The sequence below is a fragment of the Nylanderia fulva genome, unplaced genomic scaffold (assembly GCF_048542155.1).
Source record: "Nylanderia fulva isolate GAGA-0341 unplaced genomic scaffold, ASM4854215v1 Scaffold3, whole genome shotgun sequence".
In the NCBI taxonomy this organism is placed as follows: domain Eukaryota; kingdom Metazoa; phylum Arthropoda; class Insecta; order Hymenoptera; family Formicidae; genus Nylanderia; species Nylanderia fulva.
The window spans coordinates 637,260-664,184 of NW_028190368.1; the positions used below are offsets into that span (position 1 = coordinate 637,260).

Below are 26,925 nucleotides of genomic sequence, written 5' to 3' on the forward strand. Positions count from 1 at the left end.
ACTAGCACGTCCCCTGACAAAGTGGACATAAACTACGTCGTGACGCTTGGTAAAAAGCACGGTAAATGCTTCGATTCCGCGATATGGTTCATGTCCGAGCTATTCAGCTAACAATAAGAACCAAGTTGAGAACCGAACAGCTGAGTCAGACAAGGACCAACGATCCATCGCTCTGGCTTTTACTGCTGAAACGCTCAACTTTATCAATTCTATCGCGCTGTTATTCTTTTCATGAACAAAAATTATCGCTGTTTAGTTCAGCGACAAAAGTTATGTTACATGATCATTTTGTCGCTCAAACAATCGGTTTCCGCGACTCGTGAAAAGGCATCTTATCGCGCGTAGCGTAATTCGAATGTTATAATTTTTATGACGTTAACATTGAGCAATATATCAAAAAATTATATACATATTTTTTAAATTTGCTTTTAATTAAAATATTTTATTATTTATTTTTCAGCTCAAAAATCATTATATAAAGATGACTTACTAAATATTAAAATAGAAATGTTTTGTCAATAAAGAGATAAAGCGTAAAGCTTACAATTACACATTTTCAAGAAAAATTAATTTAAACAATATGACGTTTTCATATATATATATGTATGTATGTACTACGCCGACTTCTCGAAAATCAATCTAATCGAACCGAATATGAAAAATGCTTTTATTTGACAGCTAATCGTGTGACGTCATTTTCGCTTGTCCAAAACAATTCGGACCAATAGCGATTTTTAGAGATTTCATGCTTGTCGCTCGAATTATTTCTATAATTTTCCGTCTATATATTTTATAACTCGTGGTTTATAATTTACGCGGGAAAGGAAGGCAATCACGGAGAAGTTTTCGTTAACCATAATATTCGTTGAAGAAAATTATATTTGTTGCAAAAGGATTTCGGATAAAATTGTGTTTTCAATATTCGTTTAAAAATGGCGAACAAAGTGGCGAGAGATTATGTTAAAGACAGAGGTGAGACTTTACGTTTTTATAGAATTTCTCAATTCTGTGAAATTACCGGTTATGTATCTGATTTGTGATTAATTATTTTTATTAATCTTTATCTACATTAAGTAACAGATTTGATATAAAATAAATAATTATTTTAGAACAATTCAAGACTTTTTTTCTGGAATTCGTAACAATGGATGATAAGACCGAAAATAAGACCTTTAAATACAGACAGCAGCTTACCAAAATAGCTCACAGAGAACAAATTAGTTTCGAAATCGATTTGGATGATGTACAATCGTTTGACGAGGAGCTAGCCACATCTGTTGCTAATAATACACGAAGATACACTAATTTGGTTTTGGATGTATGTATGCAAATATTGCTATAGATTAATTTACTATGTGAAAGTTTATTTGTTGCATAGAGACAAAAGTACATAAACATATTGCAAATATGTAAGTTTATATATATTTTAGTTATTTGTAAAAAATAATTATAAACTTTATTTTATTCATGTAATTTAGTTGGTTCAAGAAATGTTACCTGAGTTCAAAGAAAGAGTTGTCTTACCTCAAGATACATTGGATATTTATATGGAGCATCGGTCATTAATGCAGGCTCGTAATAGACAACAAGGTGAAGCTCAGGACACTAGAGTTAAATATGCTCCTGAATTGATGCGTCGTTTGTAAGGAAACTTAATTTATATTCAAACATTTGTTAAAATAAGTAATCAAGTCTCATGGTAGCATTTACATATTTTTAGTGAAGTATATTTTAAAGATTTTTCTGATACAAAAGCATATTCAGTAAGAGATATTAAGGCAGACAAGATTGGAAAATTGGTGACAGTTAGAGGCATTGTTACAAAAACTACTGAAGTAAAGCCTATGATTGTTGTAGCAACATACACATGCGATGAATGCGGTTCAGAAGTGAGCCAACCGGTAAGAAGATTAAATTTTATTTTATTTATATATTTTTGTATTAATTATTGCATAATTTAACAATATAATACATAATTTTTATAATATATATATAAAGAGATTTGAGGAGTTATGCATAAAACTAATTATTGTAGGTGCATTCTTTGAGTTTTATGCCACTACGGACATGTCCAAGTGATGGATGTCGTGTGAATAAATCTGGTGGCAGATTGTACTTGCAGACAAAAGGTTCGAAGTTTATAAAATTTCAAGAGATAAAATTGCAGGAACATGTAAGTTTATTTCAATATTCTTAAGTTTATTTAAACATTTAAATACTTCTTGCAATTTTATTTATTTCTCTATAGAGTGAACAAGTTCCAGTTGGCCATATACCACGATCCTTAACTATCTTTTGTCGAGGCGAAACAACGAGAAATTGCTTGCCTGGTGATCACATTATTGTTACTGGGGTGTTCTTGCCCTTTTTGAAAACAGGTTTCAATGCTAGATCAGGGCCTGCGCTTTCCAGTGAGACTTATTTGGAGGCACATGTAAGAATAGATAAATCAATTTTATTCGATTATCTGTGACTGATTAATCTTTTATTTAATTTCAGAAAATAGTATGTCTCAATAACATTGATACAGTAGACGATGGAAGTGCCGAATTGACCGATCAAGAATTAAGTTTACTGATGCAAGATGATTTTTACAACAAGTTGGCTTGTTCCTTAGCACCGGAAATTTATGGGCTCGAGGATGTGAAAAAGGCATTACTTTTACTTCTTGTTGGTGGAACAGACAAGAAGAAGGGCGATATTAAAATTCGAGGTGAGGATATATAATTACCAACGAAATTTTATATATTTTAATGTCTATATATTAAATATTTGATCTAAAAATTTAAAAAGTAATATAATCATTTTTTTGTTTTAATATCTGTAGATATCAAAAAATATAATGCGATAAAATAATCTCATTCTCATTATTTGTAGGCAACATTAATATTTGTTTGATGGGAGATCCTGGTGTAGCAAAGTCGCAATTATTATCCTACATCACACGATTGGCTCCAAGATCGCAGTATACCACAGGACGAGGCTCGTCCGGTGTGGGTTTAACTGCTGCTATCATGAAGGATCCTCTGAGTGGTCAAATGATATTGGAAGGTGGAGCTTTGGTGTTGGCGGATCAAGGAGTTTGCTGCATCGACGAGTTTGATAAGATGGCAGATGCAGATAGAACGGCGATTCACGAAGTAATGGAACAGCAAACCATATCTATTGCTAAAGCCGGAATAATGGCTCGTTTGAACGCTAGAGTGTCCATATTGGCTGCTGCCAATCCGGCGTATGGCAGATATAATCCGCAGAGATCGGTTGAACAAAATATTCAATTGCCTGCCGCATTGTTGTCGCGATTTGACTTATTGTGGCTTATCCAGGATCGCGCAGACCGAAGTAATGATCTTAAGTAAGCATATTCACAAGCATATTAAATTGGTATTATTTATTTTAATCATTTAACTTGATTATTTTTAATTTTGTATTTAATTATTATTTTAATGTTTGTTTGCTGCGCTAATGAACACAAATAATTTTACATAGATTAGCACAACATATTACATATGTGCATCAACATTGCTCGCAACCTCCTACTGAAACGGAAGCTATAGATATGAAATTAATAAGAAAATATATAAATTTGTGTAAGACAAAAGAACCTGTTGTATCAGAAGAATTAACAGAGTATATTGTAGGTGCGTATGCATTTAAATTGTTATTTTGTTTTCTTTAATTATATTATGAAATATTAATGTTTTATATTATCTTATATTAAATTTATTTAATAGATAAATAATATTTAAAATTTGTGCAAAATTCTTTGCAGACTCTTACGTGGAAATGCGAAAGGAAGCGCGTAACAGCCACGACAAGACGTTCACTTCCGCTCGTAATCTGCTAGCTATTCTTCGGTTGTCGACAGCATTAGCACGACTGCGACTATCAAACGTAGTTGACAAGGACGACATTGCAGAGGCGAACAGATTAGTGGAGATGTCCAAGCATTCGATCAACTATTCCGAACAACGCGTAAATAACGCGCAACAGAATCCAATCAATAGAATTTTCCACCTGATACGGGAACTTGCCGGTGATAAGAAGACAGTCAAAGTGTCGGATATTTTGGAGCGATGCACGAGCAAGGGATTTAAACCCGATCCCGTATACAAGTGCATCGAGGAGTACGAAGCGTTGAACGTGTGGCAGGTCAATCAGACCAGAAGATTGATTACTTTTATATAATTTCGTATTTGAAGACACTATCTTCATCATATTTTCAGCAGAATGTAATCTGATGTAGCTTTCTTTTTTTTGTAACTCGACAATAAACGATTAATATTTATTTCTTATATATATTTATTTACATATTTATTTTATTTCATTATATTAATTTTTTATTAATTATTTATAATAATTATAATTATTGTTTATATTAATATCTTTATTTAAGAGAATTTTTTTATACTTTTTTATTAATCATATGCATAATTAAAATATTTAAATAATAAATATTCAAATTCAAAAAATTTGTTTCTAGATTTACAAGTGCATCAACAGCAGTCGATAAAGAAGAAAATCGGCCAAGGATTTTGTCGATAAGTCGGCGTTCCGAGGAGTTGCACAGAATCGACCGTAGGGGGCGCTGCGTTCGCGCCAGCCGGCCGAGTATAACCCCGTGACACTCGAACCCGGCGCTTCAGTCGCATCGAGTCGCTCTGGGGAGGTGCATCGACGCGGGTCCGTCTCGCTCCCATCTTCGCGTTCGCGGTGCGGTCAAACGTGCGTGTGTGCGCGTCGCGCGTGTGCGTATACACACACATAAAATATTAGTATATGTGCGTTACACAGTGCAAGGATAGGAGCAAAGTGGTCGAGCCGTGCATGTGCCGGGAGCACCGGAGGAGCTGGATATACGCGATCGCGCCTGGACGCAATCGCTGATCGCCGTCTCTGACCTCTCTCATTCTTCGTCTCTTATTTTCTCCCTCTTCCCCCTACCCGTTTCGCGAACGCACCAAATGTTCGCGCCGCATGCCCCGAGTGCACGCAGCACTGCCGCCTCTCGTTTTCGTCGCCGTCGTCGTACCGTCTGACGGCGCGTCCGCCGTTCGGCAAACAATCATCGCGTTCCGATACGGTGGATGACTCCGCCGGGGACGAATCCATAAAAGAAGAAGAAGAAGAAGAAGAAGAAGAAGAGGTGGAGGAACGCAAGGAAGAGAGAAGAGAAAACAGGCGTTTATCGCGCGCGCGAGAGAACCGATAGAGATTCTCGCAAGAGCGCTCGCGAATTTTCGCGGTTTTTCTGTTTCTCACTCTTTCTCTTTACATATTCCCTTTCGGAGCCATTTTGCCAAAATGCAAATAATCGCGCGAGCCCTCGCGCTCTCCGCGAGTCCTTCGACTCTGCTCGCGATCCTCCTCGTGTGCTGTCACTGTGTTTGCACGACGGTGCACGCGAGATCCTTGCACCACTCGAAGACGACGTCCAGCGACGATAGCACCGAGCTCGTCGCCAGCTGCGACCTGATCAGGCCGTTCTTCGACAGCAAGAACATCACGCTCGTGCCAGCCGGGGATCACCTTCCGAAAAGTAAGTGGATTTTTTCGCACGACTCCAATTTCATACCGCTCGTGCGGTGTGAAACACTCTACCGTATTATATTGTATCATTTTTACATTCCATTATATATATATATATATATATATATATATATATATATATATATATATTCTGTCACATTTTTCACACGAGAAACACGTACTTACGTGAACGCGTCCCTCCGGAGAGTAGTTGGAAAGCGACATCAAAGTCAGGTGAAACTGACATTTCTCTCAAATGGACATACTTTGCAATGTGAGAGAGAAGGAAAAATGAAGGAGAGATAAATATAAAAATGATTACAAAAAGCGGTCAAACAATGTTGATTGAAGAAAATATATAATTGATAAATATTGCGGTTTAATCATTGAGTAAAAATAACAAGGCTTTGAATATATCAATATAGAAATTATATATAATTTTAAAAATTATAATATATATATATATATATAATAAAAAGGAGTGACTCTATAAGAGCCAAACGAAGAGATAAAAGCGCAAATAAAAATCCTCCTACATAATTTTAGGCACTATTTACTAGTTTAAAATTATACTAAATTAATTTTATTTTTTTAATCTCTTTTACTTTTACCGAAACGTTCAATTTTAAACTGATAAATTTTAGTGTCTAAAATTATTTAGATATATAATGTTTTAATTCGCGTTTATACAATATTTCACGGTTGGCTCTTATTAGCTCTTTCTATTACCTACATTAATAATTGACATTATTAGCACAATCGCCCCGTTCAGTCGAATTTAGCGATCTCTCTCTCTCTCTCTCTCTCTCTCTCTCTCAGACAATCACGTAATTGGACGACGAACTTTTGACTTATTCGTGAAATGAGGCTACGGTTCGTTCGTCAAAATAGTTTCTTTTTTTGATAATAGATTTAATGTCAGAGTTAATTCGATATAAAGTTCAATTTTTTCTTTAAAATGATTTTATTGAAAATCGATAACATATATGTGTCAGTATTTTTCTATTTTTTAATATTTCCAATAATTCATAGTTAATCAAAATGTTGATATATAACAATATGCAATTTCCACTAGCTCGATAATAATTATTACCAATAACAGACTTCAATTGTATTAATATATGTGTAGTTCTCTCGATATTAACTTATACACTTGCTAATAATACTGTGTGATTACAAGTGCCTATTAAAATTGTTGATATTATACAATTAATGTTTAATATCTAATTTAATATTGATAATTGACATTATTCGGTATGTAATAGTAATATTTCGTATTAAATGTTACGATTTCTGCGTGAATAAATTTACACACAAATGATATCAAGTATCTTTTCCTCAAACACGCAAATAATTCTTCACAAATGATTGAAAATGTGATGATTAAACAAATTTTTTATTCTCTCGTGTATTATTTCATTGATTATATGCTAAAATCTCTGAAGCTTTTCGGAAATTTTTCTCTTGGAAAATGAATTAGAATCACAAATATTTGCATATAATTGCATTCGAAATTTAGATATCTCGAAAATGCAAGGGAGAATTTGTTTTTGTAAATCACCATCGTAGCTCTGTTTCGCGCGATTGACTCTCCAAGAGGAGATGAGATTTGACAAAGGAGGAATTTAACGCCTCTATCGATTCTCCGACGTCGAAGAATCTGTCATTTACATAACTATATCGTTCATCGTGACACGATTTTCTTTGCCGATTTTTCTTCGTTCTCTCTATTTCACACACGTTTCAGTTCCTTGTTGATTTTGTGATTTATGTGATGTTTTTTCGAACTTTGAAACTATTAATCCTATTGGTTAACGTATCCGACTCCAACGTGACATTACGTGATTGCATAACACGTGTCCGCGTCTTTTTCCATTAATTTTACAAGTTATTCGTTTACGAAACATATATGTGTGTGCGTACGCATGTGTGGAGAAATTTATTTTTACCAATCTAAAAATAAAAAAGATATTACAAATCTAGTTCTCCTAGATAAATGCGACGTTAATGTTTTCTTTTCTTCTTAAAAAAAGAAAAAATATTGACGTTTTAAACAAGTATTACATATTTATCTAAATTTATGTCACAGACAACTACGTATTTTATTTTTTTTATTCGTGACTTAATCTGCATTTGTTCTGCTTTTTATCTGAACATTGTTGGTCTCATTTTTAAGTCTTTTATTATTTCTCTGTAAAAGTATTCAAAAAATTTTTTTACTTCAAAAGTTTGATATTTTAAAAATATAATATTTGTATCTATTCTAATATTCAACATATCTCTACTGACACATATCCATGTATTAATATTTATATTTCTATATTTAATTGTTTATACAATGATTCTTTCATTTTTTTATATATTCACATTTCTGTATATTCAAATGTCAGTCTCTATATATAGTTATACGTATTTTTATTCGTACTATACATATATATATATATGTATATAGCTCGGTCTTTAAATTCGATGTAGCTTCGTGTTCGCTAAACCGGTTCCCCCAGAGGCGAAGAGGAATGCACGTCACCGCGAGATTTCGATCGATTGCGACGCGGCATATTTTCTGATCTCGGTTGAAATTATCGCGCGAAAATGTTATTATTACCGTTTCCGAACCGCGATTATATTATTAACACTAAATACATGCGCGTTCGATGTGATGGACACACTTTTTATTTATTCAACATTTTTCATATTTAATATGTTAAATTATAGAATCCAAAATGATGACTATATGTTGAATTGAGATAATTAACATTTATTTTATGTATTATAAATATATATAGGGTGTATTTAAATAGATGAGTTTTTGTTGAATATTAAGGGGAGTTTCTTATACAAACATATACTCTTATATCCCTTCTTGAGGAATTACACTTAAAAGAGGAAGAGTAAAAATTAAGTTTTTATTTTTTTTATATAAGAACTTAATTTTTACCTTTCTCTTTAGAAAAATGTAACTCCTCGAGGAAGGAATATATAAGTAACCCCCCTTAATTTTCGACAAAGAATCATCTGAAATTTTTCGCACTTATTTAGATATATCCTGTACAATGCTTGCACTTTTATTCTTTACATTTAATTGCGATATTTAATTGCTGTTTCAAAAAGAAAAAAAATCATTTATCAATTCACATCAAAATTTAATAAATTTAGTAAATTATTGATGATCTTTACCAAAATTCTCTTTCGAAAAATAGAAAATCGTGGATTATATACATATTGGGATTATATAACGAAAATTCCGGTGACGCGAAAACGTACAAACGAAATGTGTGTATAAAATTGGAAACTCGACGATTTAATTCGATTGAAACGAAATTCCGTTTGCGTATGCGCCGCGATAAAACAATATTTGATATAATAAAATTCCGTTTTTCGATCGAGTTACAAAGATTTACACACGATCGCGCTTCGATTACGTTTACGCTCCTCGTTCCTTCGAACGATCTCGCAAATATGGGTCGGATCTCACTATGCTTTTAACTCGGTGTGTCGAGTTTATATGTAGTTTGACGTGCAACTCAAGCTCCTCCTTTCTCCCCTGCTTCCTCCCTTAATCGTGCTCCAATTTGATTTAGCTCCTCCAGCGGAAAGGGGGAGCCTTTCAACGCGTGGGTGACGTTGCGCAATAATAACGTCAAGCATCTCTCTTATCTTCTCTCTTTTTTCCTTTTTTTTTCAGCGTGTCATGGCAAGTGCTGCGGCGAGGAGATGGAGGATCGTTTGAAGCAACAAGCTCGGACCGACTTCCACAATCTGATTCATCATCATAGCAGAAGTCTGCAGGGTCTCCTCGTCACCACCGCCGACGCTCTCAGAGGTAAGATACATACTTTATCTCTTCTCGTGGCTTCCTACCACGTTTTGCGTTGCCGAGCAAAATGCGTTTTCGCGGATAAACGTGCGAATGTAAATTCGTAATAATCATGCACTCATGAAATATAAAAATTCTTCTGAACTATTTCTATCAACGTCGGTTAATTTGTATTTCGAGAAATTTAAATTTGATTATCATTGATAATAATTAATCAGCTGTGATTATGACACAAAAATGATTCAAAACTATTTCCATCAACGTCGGTTAATTTGTATTTTGAGAAATTTAAATGATAATTATTATTAATAATTAATCAACCAGGGTGTTTAGCGATCAGGGAAATCTGAAAAACCGGATTGTCAGGGAATTTTGTAAATCTGGAATTGTCAGGGAAAAGTCAGGAAATTTTACTATTTAAATTTTTATTAAATAAAAAATTTTTTATATTAAATAAATATAAACTTTTTCTTAACTCTCAGCACACTGATTTTCTGTGTTGTTAAAAATCGATTCATCTACAGCGTGTTTGTTAATTTATATTTTCATCGTCGTGTTATTTTATTTCAATGTGTTTGATAAAGATAAAACTAAAAAATTGGATATAATATAAATGAAAAAGGTGATTATTTAAATAGTTTGTTTCGATTATTGTATATAATGCAAATTGTATAATTGATTTAAATTTTTGTTTTTTTAACTTCCGAACCTTTTTATTGTTGACAAAAATATCTTAAGGATTTTATGATTTAACATTTAATTGATTTATTATATAGATATATGCAAATTGTATATTTGGAAAAAATAATACTAAAAAGTCAGGGAAAAAATTAATTTCTGGTGATCTTACAATTAGAAAATCTAAAAAAGTCAGGGAATTTTTTTCATTAAGTCTGCTGGAACCCTATCAACTGTGTTTGTACACTGAATAAAAATTTGTTAACTTGACTAAACCATTCAACTAAAATATTATTTTGTTAATTGAACATATTAAAATATTTAAATTAAATCTAACAAAACGTATATTTGACTTAAATATTAATCTATATTCAATTAACAAAATAGTAATTAGTTGAAAAGTTTAGTCAAGTTAACAAATTTTTTTCAGTGTATATAATCGATTCTATACTTTTCCCCAAATATGATGCTATATAGCTGCAATCAGTCTTTCATGTGCACTGTTGCACATTTTAATGTAAATAATGTCATTTATGTAACAAAATATTGAAAAAGCTGTTGTTAAATATTAGATAATATTTGCATTTAATTATTGATATAAAATTACCATTGTTTCCAAGTACGATGCTATATTGCTGCAATGATAATCTTATAAATAATCCATTGAGTTAGAATCGATTTATAACATTGACAGACATCAATGGAATTAGTCTTTATAATGTGATTGTTACACATTTTAATGTATGTTATTTATGTAACAAAATATTGAAAAAACTGTTACTATAGATATCAGATGACATTTGCATTTAATTATTAATATAATATTATTTGTAGTCGATGACAAACATGTTAATAAATTACATATTACATTACATATTTTCAAATATTTAACAGCAAATAAATATATTTTCGAATTCTATGTAAGAAAATAAATGAACAAAATTACGTTTATTTATTCGCGAGAGATAAATATTCAAAAGGTATCATTAAATTATTAGAGTAAAGACTGTAAAGAAAAAGAGAACCATAAAACTGGAAACTCTCGACTATAAAGCGACCGAATAGGAACAAATAAATATTGGCAAACGAAGCGTTGAAAAGAGGCAATTTTCTTTATTACTTTATTTGTTATAAATAAGAGACGTGTAGTTCTTTATATATAAAATTAATAACGTTTTCTCTCTTCACTGATATTCATCATTTTAAGAGATCCGCCATTATAATTTTCGTAACCTGTATTTGGGATGTATAAAACTCCACATCCCAACTAACAGGTAACTGAGAGAGTGATTTAGTATTAGAAGAGAGTGACCTGCGGTTTTATTCTTGTTTCTGGCGTTTTTTTATTAGAATCGCTAAGGAGCTCTTTCATTTGTCCTTCGACGCGTTTGACTTATAGGAATTTCCATCGGTCGTTGTACACCGATAAAGGTTCGACAAAAGGTGGGAAGAGGTGGTGCCTTTTTCTCTCCCTTAAAAAAAAACGCGTCTCTCCATCGCGTTTATTCTATACAGGGTGTCCCGAAATTCGTGAATCATCTATCGAAAGAGACTATCATTTGCACTCCCAATTTTTGCAGCATGTATCTTTGTAATAAGTTTGGAATTAAAATCCTGTTAAGGCTCCTGGATCCTGCCGCCATGTTGGATTATGACGTCAGAGAACACACGTTGAAAATTCTTATTGTTAGATGCCATTTTTAAATGAAAAAATATATATTTCGATGGAACACTATTTCAAATGGCTTTTTAGCACACTTTTAAAATACTTGGAAAACTCTAATACTTGAAATTAATTGAAGAATGTGGGTTTATTATACAATATTTTATTCTATACAAAAGATAACTCGAAAATTATTGGTGCCTCGACATTTTCGCCGAGGAAAAATCGTCTCCAAATGATCCCAGGAATCTGTCATTAACAGATGATTCACGATTTTCGGGACACCCTAAGAAAAGTCGGAAAAAAAGTTTCGCGAGAGACGACGATTTTTCGACTCTTACTCTCGTGCGTTGCCGGTCTTTCCTCTTCGCGAAGGATCGAAGTCTCCGCCGCCTTATACGGGGACGAGAGAGTGCGAATCCCTCCTTTCTCCTCGATCATCCTCTTTCTCCCTCTTTCGATCCATCTCTTTTAATTCCTGGGCATCGGCCGCGCTCGTTCAGATATGCCGCAAACATGTCACTCCTTATTTCGAGCGCTTATCTCGACGGCGCGCGAGCTGAATATTCACATACGAGAAATTAACACCGCGATGTCAACTCGCGTGACTCATACAAATCCCCCTGTTGCTTTGCATATTAAACCTCATTGCTATGAATTATTGTGAATTAATTCTACGGATCGCTTCTCGTTCAATATATATGTACTTTGAATGCGAAACAGATATTACTCCCTACTTTACTTCTTCTTACTTATATTATTTTAATCGAGATTTTTTATTTTTTTTTATTTTCTACAAATTCTAAAAATTTTTTCTAAAATTTTTCTAAAAATTCTAAAAAATTTTTTCTTATTTTCTAAAAACTTTCAAACGATCGGTCTTCGGCTTTACAGCTCTTCAGTCACCTCGATTACGTGGTCGGTCCGGTATTTATATCAGTGTATACGTTTAACCAGTACGCATCACGTACACGTGTGCGTGTGCACATGACAGAGACGGAGGACGGAGATAGAGGAAGATAGCGGCAAAGCGTGCGGAAACGCGAAGCGCGTGTCGTTGCCTCGGTAACACGGCGTCTAGAATTCAAGCACAGACTCCGCGCTCTGCTATTTTCGATGCCGCGAAAAACTTATTTCCTCTCTCTCTCTTTCTCGTTGCATCGCGAAGTATTTGCATCTTCGTCGCGTATAGCGTCGGCATTTTTTGCAGCCTCACCAAAACTCCCTTCGCTCTCCAAATCTTTAAATTTTATTTAAGCTACACGTTGTAATTTTGTTACATTGTATAAAAAAATTTGTAAAATTACACAAATATTAAGTGTAGAATTACACGATAATTAATAAACATGTATACGTTTATCATTGCAGCTATATATAACATTGTACTTAAAAAAAATAGAATTTACACAGTAAGAAAATTTGTTTTCTCGTTAAAAATGGTACTCGTTAATAATTTTATAATAAATATTTAACACATTTATGTGTTAATTTAAGATATTACTATTGTGTTACTTGAACTTAAATGATAAATTATTAAAACAACTGAAAAAGATGTAAACATAACACAAAAATATGCATCTATCTTTAATTTGACACAATAAATGAAGTATGCACTATTTTTGTTTAACGACATAAAGAAGATTAATAATACATGCATCGTCGATAATTTGTTACTATCTCTGGCTGATAATCAATTTTTATTTCATGTGTCTAATTGTGACAAATAAATTTATGGACTACAGTTTGGTTTTAAATATATCTGAATTTTTGCCTCTTATAATACATGATATTTAACAACTTAATTAACAACTTTCACTTGTCTTGACTATGCAAAAAATTTGCACTGTTAGACATTATTGAAAAACATTTTTTTTCTACTGCTTGACATTTTTTAGATTATAAGATATTCTATCGCTCTTAGAGATATTTCAAGAAAATGTCTTAAGAGTTTTTTTCAATTATTTTATCAGTCTGTCGAAATTTTTCTCAGTTATCTTTTTTAAACACTGATCTTTCAATTTGTGTGTTACGTAGTATCGTTACGTAGTATATTCAGAAAAAAGATTTTTTCGATAAAATTTTTCGACAGAGAATTTTTAAACAGAGAAAAAAGGGGTCAGAAAGGTTTAATATAAATGAAATGTCTCGTTTTACATATCTGTCTGATTAACTAAGATCGATGCAATTTCTCATAGAAACGAAAAGATTATCCGGTCATTGTCGAATTTATTTTTATCTCTATTCGGCGTCTTACTCGAATCTTTGTAATTGAAGGAAAAAAAATCCGAGTAGTCGCGCGCGACCCAGACTTTTGAAGTTTCAATTATATAACGCGAGGATAATCCGCCTCGACACGCTTTATTCAAGGAAAATATAAAGGGCCCCGTTTTCTCTATCCTAAGAGAGAAAAAGAAAAAGAAATGGGCTGCGAGATATTGCAATGCGCGTATTTTTATATATGCCATTAATTTTAATTAACGGAGACATATCTTGAAAAAAAAATTAAATCGCTTTACTCCGTTACATGGCGCGACTTTCGTTCACGAGATGCAATTTCGATGTCACAAATCAGATATCGGAACCGGTATATTTTCGGTCGATTTAATTTTAGTATCGCGATGTTGTCTTTTCGCGCGAGAAAAAATCGATATTTTAACCAAAACATTCCTAAAATAATTCGGAAATTAGTTTTATTGAAATTTTGCACCTTCCGAAATCTTATATTGTTACATATATTACATATTGTGTGTATTTTTCTATTTATAATATTATAATATTTTTTATAACTCTTCTCTTCTCTCTTATAATTAATAATATAATAATATAATTACATTATATTATCATATTATAATATCATATTATAATATCATATTATATAATATTATAATAAATAAATTATATATTTATTATAATTTACAGTTTTTCATTATTATATATTTTTTCAATAATTTTGATTTTATTACGATTTATTAAAAATTATCAAGTATATAAAATATTTTATAATGTATTACACTGTTGCTTTTTTCGCAACATGTGTACAGGTCCATAAAAAATTACTAGAGCCTTCAAAATTATCTGTTGACATTTTTATTCTCAATAATGAATACCATCAATATAAAGATACCTTTCGATTATTATTGGCCACTCGTCATTTCCTTTAATAGGGCCATTAGAACCGTGGGGTGCACACTTTTGGAGGGTGATGAAATGTGCATAGATTCTTGCCTGAGCCACTGGAGCGAAAATCGAGGAGCTTCTTCTTATTCGTTTTATGCGCTTACCGATTAAGCGCTCCTTTTCGCTTCGTCTCTTAAGCACGCTCCTCTTGTCACTCTCGCGAAATCTCAAGTAAGCGCATTTGCATGAGGAAACGTTTGATCGAGTTAGATTACGAAAAGAACTGGTAAAAGAAAAAAAAAGAAACTCAAGGATAAATCGCTGTGACGAATTACGTACGAGGTCGAATATATCAATATATAGTATAGTCTCCGGACAGCTCAATTCAATTCTCTGATCACAATTTTCTATATTTTAATTTTTTTAATATTTTTTTAGTATTATTTTTATAGAGCTTTCTCTGTAATTTTTTTAAACTCTATATTTTTCATTTTTATTTTATTTTCCATGTTTTATCATTACCATTTTATTATTTCTATTATTATTTATTATTTTATTTTTATTTCATTTTCGGTACTTTTTAAAACAAACATACAAAATTGATTTGTTTTTCAATAAAATATATTTATCAGAGAAAAGTCTTTTTGTTGTTATTTTATTATTTTATATTTTATCTAAAATCTAAGATACAATATAATAAAGTCTTTGAAAAAAAGGAAAGAAAATTTAATATATATATATTCAAAAGAAGTAAAGGAAAATGCGAGGTTTTTCTAAATTATTTTAAGAAGTTTTTCGAAAATGGAGAGTGAAAGAGTGTTCTTTAAAAGATAAGTTTAAGATAAAACGATAAATCGGGGCATTTTTGTGGCATTATTAAGGTGTGATAATTTTGTCTTGGAATAACTAGATAAAATTATCAAGAATTATATCTACTAAAATTTTTTTCTTTTTTTTTCGAATATTATATATACAAGATGTCCCAGCTTAGTACACCTATTAATGGCAGATTCCAGGGATAATTTGGAGACGATTTTTCCTCAACGAAAATGTCGACAGGCCATCATGTTCCCAATTTTTGCCATTATCGTAATTAAGCCTTAAATTATAAAATTCTATTAAAGTAAACTCTACATAAATTTAATAAAAATGTTTTATTTATTACTTATTATTACTTACTACTTTTCAATCGCTTATAACTCGAAAATGATTGACGTCTATATATACATATATATTGCTACGAAGAAAGACGATTCCAGAAAAGATTGTAAAAGTTCTCGACGCAATTATACGAGAGTGGCGCGATATTGAAATAGGGAGAAGACTCTTTTTGCAACTTTTTGTTGACCCGTCTTTAAATAAATCGTATTAAAAGAGAGCGCGTCTTTCCTTTTGCAGAGACGGTGATTGTTCTGCTGCGAAAGTCGGAGAACAAAACGCTGTTCATGTTCGACAAGGTGTATCAGTCGATGGCGGTCCTGAGCAGACCCTCGATCCGGTCGCTCTACCAGGCGATGGTGGACTACGTCTCGTCCGCCAACACCTCGGACGATCTGCAGCAACCGTTGACCCGGGACACGTTGCAGGAGCGCTTCCGCGAGTTCTTCGCCCGGCTTTTCCCCATCGCCTATCACTACCTCGTGGATCCGGATCAGAATCGCGGGGATTTCACCGAGAAGTTCAAGTCCTGTCTGCACGAAACAATGGACGACATCCAACCGTTCAGCGATGTGCCGCAGGACATATTTAAGAAAATCAGCAAGAGCCTGGAAGCCACCAGGGTGCTGGTGCAGGCTCTGAGCCTCGGCAAGACCTTTCTCGAGCGGACCGACAGCGTTCTATTTGCCGCCGAAGGCGCCAACAGCCCGCAACAAAAGGCCTGCTACAACGCTCTGGTCAGGATGACCTATTGTCCGAAGTGTAAGGGAATCGGAAAGGACGTACGGTCCTGCAACGGTTTCTGCATGAACGTAATAAGGTGAGTCACGTCAGGTTGATGTACGAGGAATTTCGAAAACTTCCGAAACGAATATCCCTTTAACACGGGTGTCGAAATGGTGCTGACAAATCTGCACAAATAGGGCACAATGAAAAGCGCAGTAAATCAATCGAACAAAGGTACTTCAGTAGCAACACTTGGTCTCGTCGATTAATTTTCCCGTTGAAGAACGCAGTTGTCGAATGGATAATTATTATAATTATTTGGAATATCTCGCGCGGATCGGGAAATTATATATATTTTTCCAATTTCTCGGATTTGTAATTATTTATAATTGTTACAGAAAGATTGTTATAATTATTAGAGAGAGATGTTTGATAGACTCGCGTAATAACATCACGCGATAATAATAGCCGTTGCATCTTCGCGTTGCGAGAGCGCAAGAGAGAGAGAGAGAGAGAGATTAAAAAATGCAAATAAACGTTGCAGGGGCTGCCTGACGGAGCCGGCGTACGAACTGGATAACGCGTGGTCCGGCTACGTGGCCACGGTCGGGAGGCTCATCGCCGCGGTGGACAACGATAACAATCCTCTGGAGCTGAACATCAAGATTGCCGTTAGAGAGTTGGACTCTCGCATTTCGGATGCCATTATGCGCGCGATGGAGAACGGTCCGGATCTCCAGCAAAAGGTAAGTGCGAGAGTGTTTCATATTCATATTCAACAGGAGGCCGGCCCTCTCGATCCGCCCGGCCACCTTGACCGTAGAATTTTGTTGATGGATCAGTCGCGATTTGACGTTGACACCGTTAGAAAATAATCGCAAAGTCCAAAAGATATCATCAACACTCTTTCCTTGGAAGTTTGCACACATTTGGAATATTTGAACATTTTTATCGTTTAGTTCACCGAATAGTATAATATATATTCTTTCACATCCATATTTCACTATATAGTCATAGATATCGTCAATCCTCTTCCCCTGGAAGTATACACACATTATATGGAATATTTGGCATAAAATAATCGCAAAGTCGTAATATCAAGAAATATTATCAACACTCTTCCTCTCTGGAAGTACGCGCACATTATATGGAATATTTGGAATATTTGAACATTTGACACCGTTTAGTTCACCGAATAGTAATAGGCAATCTTTTTACACATCCATTTCACTGTAGTCGTTTTTTTGGAGACCCGGACTCGTCACACTCGTCTCTTCCATACGATATATAGCGCGCCACCTTATTCCCCATATTACCATCCTCGAGACAATTCTTCGTTCGGTGAACACGCATAAGTTATGTGCCCTCTCTCGCGCCATCGTTCGCCTCGCCTCGTCTCGCCGTCGTTCTTCCCTTCTCTCGTCTCCTGCCTCTTTCACCATCTACCTCTTACCTACGCCGCGATTTCTCGTCCCTTCGTTCCGGTTCTCGACCCCGAGTCCCGACGAAATGGGCCGCTCCGCTCGCGCGCGAGGAACGCAATTAAAAGTTTCTCACACGGGCGGTCACGCCGCGACGACAGGATCGATCTCCTTCGCTTAGAAGCCAGATTGCCGCCTTGTCGTCTCTCTGCGGTCTCTCCTCTTCCTCCCAACGAAATCGATTCGCGGTTGCTGATTGTCCTCGGTCAACCCGTTTCGCCTTAGTTAATCGACTTCTCGCGCCCTCGAAATGCGACACGTGCAATTTGCAATTTTATATTCGAGATTCGTAGGACAATTTTATCACTTGCTTCCTCATCGAGCTTCAAACAGCTGATTCGTGTTTTTGTAGAAAAATAATTTTATTCGAATTTTAATCGATTCGAGTTTTGATTTTTCAATATATGTATATACAGAGTGTGTCTAAATAAGTGCGAAAAATTTTCGGAGATGATTCTTTGTTGAAAATTAAGGGGAGTCTCTTATATAAACACATATATTCTAAAAATACAAAAAATTAAACAAGGGTTAAGTTGTTGGTTTCATCTCCTTATAACGATACAGGAAGATCAAAAAATATTAATAAATATCCTTATTATGTCAGAAATTTCAGAAAAAAACTTGAGGGAGGGAATATAAGAAATCCCTCTTAATTTTCGACAAAGAATCATTTAAATTTTTTCGTATTTGTTTAGATATTATATATATTAATCAGAGAAACTCTTATAAAATTTTTCCCACACCAGCATATTGTTCCACGCTTACCATAATTTTCAGGGCAAATTCCAAGAACAAATTCTCTCTGTATACAAGAAAAAATAAATTCAGCTTTTAATTAAGTCTCGATTTTCGAATATATCGTATGCGAAAAAAGGCAAATAGTCTTACAGTATCTCGTTTCGACTTGACGTAGCCAAGTTGGCTCTCATTTCGGAGCACATTCTCCGGATGGGGCGGATCTATATATATATACCATACATATATATATATTTTTTTTTATCCTCTAATCGCGCTCGTCCCTTATCGCGCATCGATTTGCGTACTCGTCGAATCGCGAACAAAGGTCTGCCTTGCGAACCGAAGCAGGACCGGGATGAAAGAGTGGGAGAGTCGGCGGGCCCCCGTGAGACCGGCGGCAGGTCTCCTGTTCGTACCTGTTGGTACCTGTGCGTCTTCGCGCTCACGTGTGTGTATATATACATGTTACATACCTACCTACACCCGATACCGCAGCGCACCGCGTATAGACCTGTATTCGACCCGCTGCATTCAGGAGAGGACCCTCTCTCACTCATACTAATAATTCCGCCGGCGGTCGGCGGCCCGGGCGCATTCTGCGAGCATTACGTGTCTGCATTCCACGTGCAGGCCCTCGATCTCCCTTTTTCACCGCGACGCGGCGGCGGCCGTGGGGGCCCCGTGGATCGTTAAGGTAGCACCTTAACGGCCTTTTTACGAAAAGGCGCCCGACGAGGTGTTCTCCACATCTCCGTGAATGTCCCTCATTATTATTCATCCCGCGGCGCCCCACGCGCTTATATATATATATACACGAGAGCGCGTTTAACTTATTCCGTCCCGACGAATATTCTCTCTTTTTTGGTCTCTATCGGGAGAGCAGTTTGACAAAAGTCACGTTGCGCACCCTGTGTCGCTCCTCCTTCAGTTTCGGATTAGCATGGGAACTCTGGGAGAGGCGGGAGAGTGACCAAAGTAAAAGGGATTAGCGAGACGAAGCTGATGGACCCACGGTGCTAATCTTTCGGTTGGATCTTATACGAGGGATTTGGTTGTTCTCGCTTGTAAATCGTATATGAATTGCCGTAGAATGGGAAAAGAAGTTCTCGAATAAGGAGCGACTGCGGTCGGTGACAAGCTTGACGTCTCTTTCTCTCGTTATTGCAGAATGTTCCCTATAATGTCAGCGAGCTTTTTGTAGAGGAACAAATCCGATACGAAGAATGTATATCTTACTATTTGTCGCGGCTCTGACGGGACGACGGTTGTTGAATTATTCGCAGGAATATATAAGTGCTTTTGCATGAATCTGACAGTAGAATCCGCGAAACTAGAACTCTGTCAGAATTTCAATCCTAATAAAATTATCCTTTCCTCTTCGGGGATTTCAATGGAATTTATTAATTTTGAAAAAGAACTTAATCGGATTTTATTATTAAACGCGACGTTTGTTCTTTATATATCCTAAAAAATTGTTTAATAAATCATTTATTTGAAATAAATAAATATTTATCTGTTTTGAAAAAAGAATGAAATATTTTTTCGCATCAAATCAATATTATTAATTTCAAATAAATGTGATTTATAAAGGCGGTATTGAAATAAATATTTATTCGAGTTCAATAAATTTTCTTGTTTATCGAAAAGAAATTAAAATTTTATTCGGATATTTTCTCTTCTCCCTTTCTAGATAAACACAATTTTCGGAGAAGAACATGTCTATATTTTCTCAAACGATCACATTCGAACATGCAAATTATGCTCGAGTATTTGACTGAATTGTTTAAGAGAGAGAGTGAATTCCCTTCTCTTGAAATCCTCTTTGTTTGTCTTGAGCGACGAAGACGAGCGAATGTCCAAGTCCTTACGTGTATAGGATCGTCGTTTCGCGGAGATCCTTCGCGAGTCCTCGCAAAGAAATATCCTTTATCTCCCGGGTGGCGCCCGAGATCCTTACAACCTCGCTCGAGCGCTTCCATAATTGGGCGAACACGAAAAAGGAGGCATTGTCCTTCTCAAGTGGAATTAATCTTTCGTCTCGTTATTCGTCTTGTACTCTCTTTTTCCCCACACCCACATTTCAACAAGACACAAAGCATTTATGATCTCGTTTTAGGGTCGCTATTCGATCTCCCTGGGATTTTTTCTCCCGGAAACTCTTAGTTCGAGGATTATCGATTATCTAGGAATGCTCGCGGATGTTCTTGCATCGAATTCTTCTTCAACGAATAAAATATTTGCGAGTGAAGTATTTGTGATTGGATAAGTGTCGTATATACAAGGTGTCCTAGAACTGGTGGAAAAGTTTTTAATGGCATGCACATATTCCTGGTATCATTCGGAGACGATTTTTCCTCAGCGAAAATGTCGAGACACCAATCATTTTCAAATTATAAGCAGTTGAAAATAAAGCTTCTTTGGAAACTAAGCCTTGTTAAAATAAAATATTAACAGAACTATATTCTTCAGTTAATTTTAGGTAGAGTTTGCTTTAATAGAATTTTAATATAAGGCTTAGTTATAAAGATACATAATAATAAAAATTGAGAACATGCTAAAAATTATGGCCTCCCTCAACATTTTTACTAAGGAAAAATCGTCTCCAAATGATACCAGGAATCTGCCATTAAAAACTTTTCCGCCAGTTCTGGGACATCCTGTATAAATAGAAAATTTATTAATATTTCGTGATAATTTCCTTTTAATAATTTTTGTATAGAATTTCTGATCATTTTCAACGCTTTTTCCTTCCGGAAATTCTTAATCCGAGGATTCTCTATTGATCATCGAGGAATGCTTGCGGATGTCTTTGCATCGAATTTTTTTTTCAACAAATAAAATATTTGTGGGTGAAATAGTGTGATGTATAGGATAAGTGTCGCGTATAAAATGGAAAATTCATTAATATTTCGTGGTAATTTACTTTTAATAATTTTCATCTAGAATTTTGTGATAATTTTATACGTTTCTCTAATATTTCGGTTTACATTTGAGGATGCTTAAGTTTCTTTATAGCGTTGTAAATCGCTCGAGTTTCGATTTAGCTCGCACATGATTGCGCCCAGGTTTGACCCAGATACGTGATGGACAGATTACCGTGTAATTTGGGCAAACGTATTTACATATTATCGCGTTCAATCGCTTAATTCGATCTCGAGGAATGTGTTGGGCCTGGATATTCGCGGCATTTCATATCATTTCGGACATTTCGGCTAATTCCGCTTTAACGAAATTCTATAATAGGCTAAACATCAATCTCGGAGTAATTGTCTTTGGAGCGATATTTTGATAAATTTTTATTTTACTCTGCTTTTATTCTTATTATCTCTAATATTCTTCTGTACATTTGCGATAGTGATACGACGCAATTTGCTTAAATAATCAACATAATATAACAGATTGGATTATATTGCTATAAAGAGTAATTTTTTTAATTAAGAAGATTTTTATCTGTAGATAAAGATTTTTATCTGAAGATAAATATCTGTAGCACACACATCGTATTTTAATATAATATAAAGTATAATTGATATAATGAAGGAAGAAAGAGAAGCAGAAATGATATATGAATAAAAATTTGACAATTATAATTAAGAGATAAATTGGGACAGAAGTAATTTAAAAAATTACTAAAAATTCATTTTACGCGAAAAATACATCGTATATACATTATATCGCGTTATTAGATCGTCGGGCAAAAAAGTCAGATCGATCCCGCGATACATTTCATAGGTGCCAGTAACCCGATGCCCGAGACGAAAGACATGTTCTTAGATTCGATATCGATACCATACGTTTCTATGCTTGTGTGTATCTTTGACGATAAACGTCTGCATTGGCGCGAAAATCATAGTATATTTCTCGTCCTTTCTGTAGCTTGGTATTCCTCCCTCCTCCCCCCTGAAAATAGATATACAGGGTGTCTGACATAAAGTGTCACACCGAAAATATACAAGTAGATTGATGTCGTTATTTGGAGACGATTTTAGCTCAGCAAAAATGTCGAGGAAGGCCATCATTTTTTCGATGTTCCCAATGTTTGCCATCATGTATCTTTATAATTAAACTTTAAAATAAAATTTTATTAAAGTAAACTCTACTCGAAATTAATTGGAAAATGTGGTTTTGTTAATATTTTATTTCCACAAGGCTTGGTTTGCGAAAAACCCTTTAACTCAAAAATGATTGATACGGCTGAATATTTTTGCTGAGGAAAAATTGTCTCCAAATCTACTCGTATCTCAAGATCTACTTGTATACTCGTATTTTCGGTGTGACACCTTATGTCAGACACCCTGTATATGTATGATGGACCGAGCCACAGTTTCTCTGGCTTCGACCCAGCCTCCTACGCGGTCGATATAGTCATCTGGTGACGAGAAACAACGTGTGCACACCGTAGAACCGCGACGAACCGCGAGGAAAGATAGAGGAGGAAGAAGAAGACGATGATGACGACGACGACGATGATGATGATGATGATGATGATGATAATGGAGGAAGTGGAGAAGAGAGTTTGGCACGGTGCCGAACTAGGGGAATCAATGACCCATTCCTTCATCAGTATTTTCGGTGCCTACTTCGGATAATTGCGTGCTCCACCGGCCGCGAATACGCACGACGAACGTGTGACTTCCTTCCTCCGCGTCTTGTCCCTCGGATCTTGTCTCATCGTCACTTTGGGCGAGCCAATTCTGCAGAAGCAGTATGCTAGAAAAGCTGTAATGAGTTCTTGAATTGCTTCCTCGATATTTAAGCTGGGTTTTCGGATGTCGTGTAAGAATTTAAGGCTCTTATAGCTCTCCGCGCCGCGGCCATGTTGGATTGTGACGTCAGAGGTGAGCAAACACACCCCAAAATTCTTAGATGCCATTTTGGAGTAAAAAGATATTTGGTGAAACTTCAGATGGCTTTAGCACACTTTTAAAATACCTCGAAAGGTATTTGTTTCCTTTTATAATCAATCAACAGCTGTAAAATGATTGTAATATGAGGCTCAGAAGCAGTATGCTAGAAAAGCTGTAATGAGTTCTTGAATTGCTTCCTCGATATTTAAGCTGGGTTCTTGGATGTTGTGTAAGAATTTAAGGCTCTTAGCTCTCCGCGCCGCGGCCATGTTGGATTGTGACGTCAGAAGTGAGCAAACACACCCCAAAATTCTTAGATGCCATTTTGGAACAAAAAGATATTTGATAAAACTTCAGATGGCTTTAGCACATTTTTAAAATACCTCGAAAGCTATTCGTTTCCCTTTATAATCAATCAACAGCTGTAAAATGATTGTTGTAAGATGAGGCCCAGTTCGTCTGCTCTTTGCACATGCATAGTCATTCCGCATGGCAAAGTCTGACATCACGTATTAATCATAATTTGATGGTTGTTGATTGACTGTCAAAGGAAAAAATAATAGAATAGTTTTCCAAGTATTTTAAAAGTGTGCTAAAGCCATCTAAAATATCTTTTTATTTAAAAATTGCATTAAGAATTAAGAAATAAGAATTTGTGCTTTCTCACGTCACAATCCAACATAGCCGCGGCAAGGATCCAGAAGCCTTAATAGAATTTGAATATAAAACTTATTATAAGATGGCAAAAATAAACAAAATAATAATTATTTAAAAAATTATTATTAAACAACAAATAATTATGATTATCTTCGCGAGAGATAGATAAGTAAGTAGGTCGTATCTGTCAAAAGGCTATTAGAGTCGTCGATCGAGTTTCTCGTGCAGGAAATTCTCGAAATCTGCATATTACTCGCTTGTTTATGTTTTCGTGAGTTTATACGAGGCACGAGTCACGCGTCTCGGAACCCAAATGTTGAAGCTCGTTACTTGTCAATCCGCGAGCTGAACTTATGACGAGCATAAACGAAACGCGCGCTGCGCGTTACTTTAGATTTCGACACTCCCTCTCTCTTTCTCTCTCCGTGTAGCATCTATATCTCATTTCCGCAAACATTCGCAAATGTTCGCTTTGCACCTCCAGCTCGACGCTATCTTTAGATCTTGGTTAAAAGCAAGACAAACGATAATATCGATTTTCCGCGAGCAGAAAATCTTCGATAGCGATCATCTACGCAGAACTACGAACGTCCGCATACACATGAATATGAATCGTTTTGTGAGATTTATAGTTAAGGTGCTATTGTGATCAGAATACGTTCCGAGAAGTCTCGACGGGCTGATGTCACGATTTTATTTCCGCGAGCGATATTAGATAGTATCTCCTTTGACCGTGGTTCCTCGAAGCATCCGTCATCATCGAGTGTAGGAATTATTTATAACAGACTTTATTTTTCCATTCACAACGTGCAGAGCAATCTGTTTTATCCATGATTTCATATTCCTTCCTCGGGGTATCGCTGTTCAATTTTGCGAAATTTAATGACGCGAACGTTTTCGCTGAAAATAGTTTGGCAAACGTAAGAAACACGTGAGAAAGGACGGTTTTGTAACGTGACGATATAAGTACGTCATTCTGGTACTTTTGTCACGCGAAAACTGAACGATTATATTTTTTTTTTATCAAAAATAATTTGGCAATTGAAATATGAATAAGAAATAAAAAATTTTTCTAAAATGTTTGATTAAAAAAAGTTATAAGATAAATTCATTTTTTATACATCTGTAATGAAGGACAAAATAAAATAAGAATATAAGTACGTCATTCTGCTACTTTTGTCAGGCGAAAACTGAATGATCATTTTCTTTTATTAAAAACAATTTGGCAACTGAAATATGACGAAATAAAAAATATTTCTAAAATGTTTTATTAAAAAAAAAAAAAGTTATAAAATAAATAAATTTTTTATACATCTGTAATGAAGGGCAAAATGAAATAAGAGAAAACGATCAGCTGTGTTCGAGAATTCTGATACACGCCGATAAAAATGTTACTGAACTCGTGTAGTAATCACATGTAAGAGATGAAGCTATCAAGAGAAGCCATCAAAATTGATAATGGCACAAGGATTCATCTCTAAAAGATCATCTGGAACGAGAGGAGCAGGAACGGTGTTCTTAAAAGGGAATTCGAGCGAACCTATCGTACCTGAGGAAGCCTTGTGTGCATCTCTGCTCTTCTCTCTCTCTCCCTCTCCGTCTATCTCTTGATCTTTCCGCTTTTCTCTCTCTCTCTCTCTCTCTCTTTCTCAGTATGTCCCTTCCGTGCGTTTCCATCCGTGTCTCTCCCTCTCTCTCTCTCTCTCTCTCTCTTCCCTCCACTCGATCGTTGCATCTCGTCGGCTCGGATGAATCGGGAGGAAGCGAGACGGAATATGGAATAGCCGAAGAAGGAAGACCACCGATCGAGAGAGGACGAGAGGAATGCAGAGCGAGGGCTTGCTGTTGCTATGTGTGTACCGGTCGGCGGAACGAGCGAGCGCCAACGCATCGACGACAATTTTTCCGTCCTGGACCGATGTCCTGGACCGAAGTCGAAGTCGACCACGTTTCTCTACCTCCCTCCCATCTTCTTCTTCTTCTTCCTCTCCTGCTTCTCTTTCTTACCATTCTCTTATCGCTCCGCGTCACGTTATACGCCACGCGTGACACTCGTCTCATCGCCAAGTACATCCACAATCCGTCTAATTCCCATTTTTTATCGAACTTAGCGAGTGGAAAGTGAAATCCTATATAAAAAATATTATTTCTTTAAAGAATTATTAAGGGATCCTGGATCTTCGCCGCGGCCATGTTGGATTGTGACGTCAGACGCGAGCACACGCTGGAAATTGTTGGATGGAATTTCGATATAGAAATAGATTTCGATGAAACAGCACTTCGGATGACTTTAGACTTTCGCGCACTCTTAAAATATTTTGAACACTATTCTTTTCCCTTTATAATCCATCAACAACTGTGAAATGACTATGAGATATGAGGCCCAGTTCGTCTGCTCTTTGCGCACATGCGCAATCGGTCCGCATGGCAAAGTCTGGCATCAAGATCATTTTACGGTTGTTGCTTGATTGTCAAAGGAAAAGTATAGTTTTCGAGGTATTTGAAAAGTATGTC

At 35.4% G+C, this 26,925-nt stretch overlaps 2 protein-coding genes across 2 annotated transcripts in view; both read left to right on the plus strand.

The window, feature by feature from the left end:
- Nucleotides 1-810: 810 nt before the first annotated feature.
- On the plus strand, nt 811-4,288 carry Mcm7 (minichromosome maintenance 7). The gene is made up of 10 exons (XM_029303348.2): nt 811-972; nt 1,110-1,318; nt 1,479-1,642; nt 1,721-1,901; nt 2,036-2,173; nt 2,249-2,434; nt 2,500-2,713; nt 2,878-3,355; nt 3,490-3,641; nt 3,773-4,288. Exons 1-10 carry the CDS (start codon nt 933-935, stop codon nt 4,186-4,188), a joined length of 2,178 nt encoding a protein of 725 aa, XP_029159181.2. The 5' UTR covers nt 811-932; the 3' UTR covers nt 4,189-4,288.
- Nucleotides 4,289-4,658: 370 nt separating this feature from the next.
- The window catches only part of dally (division abnormally delayed protein), a 59,724-nt gene continuing 37,457 nt past the window's right edge, over nt 4,659-26,925 (plus strand). The window contains exons 1-4 of the mRNA XM_029311459.2: nt 4,659-5,539; nt 9,215-9,352; nt 16,203-16,782; nt 17,233-17,434. Of these exons, the coding sequence (XP_029167292.1) occupies nt 5,305-5,539; nt 9,215-9,352; nt 16,203-16,782; nt 17,233-17,434 (1,155 nt within the window). The 5' untranslated portion in view covers nt 4,659-5,304. The remainder of the gene's footprint in view (nt 5,540-9,214; nt 9,353-16,202; nt 16,783-17,232; nt 17,435-26,925) is intronic.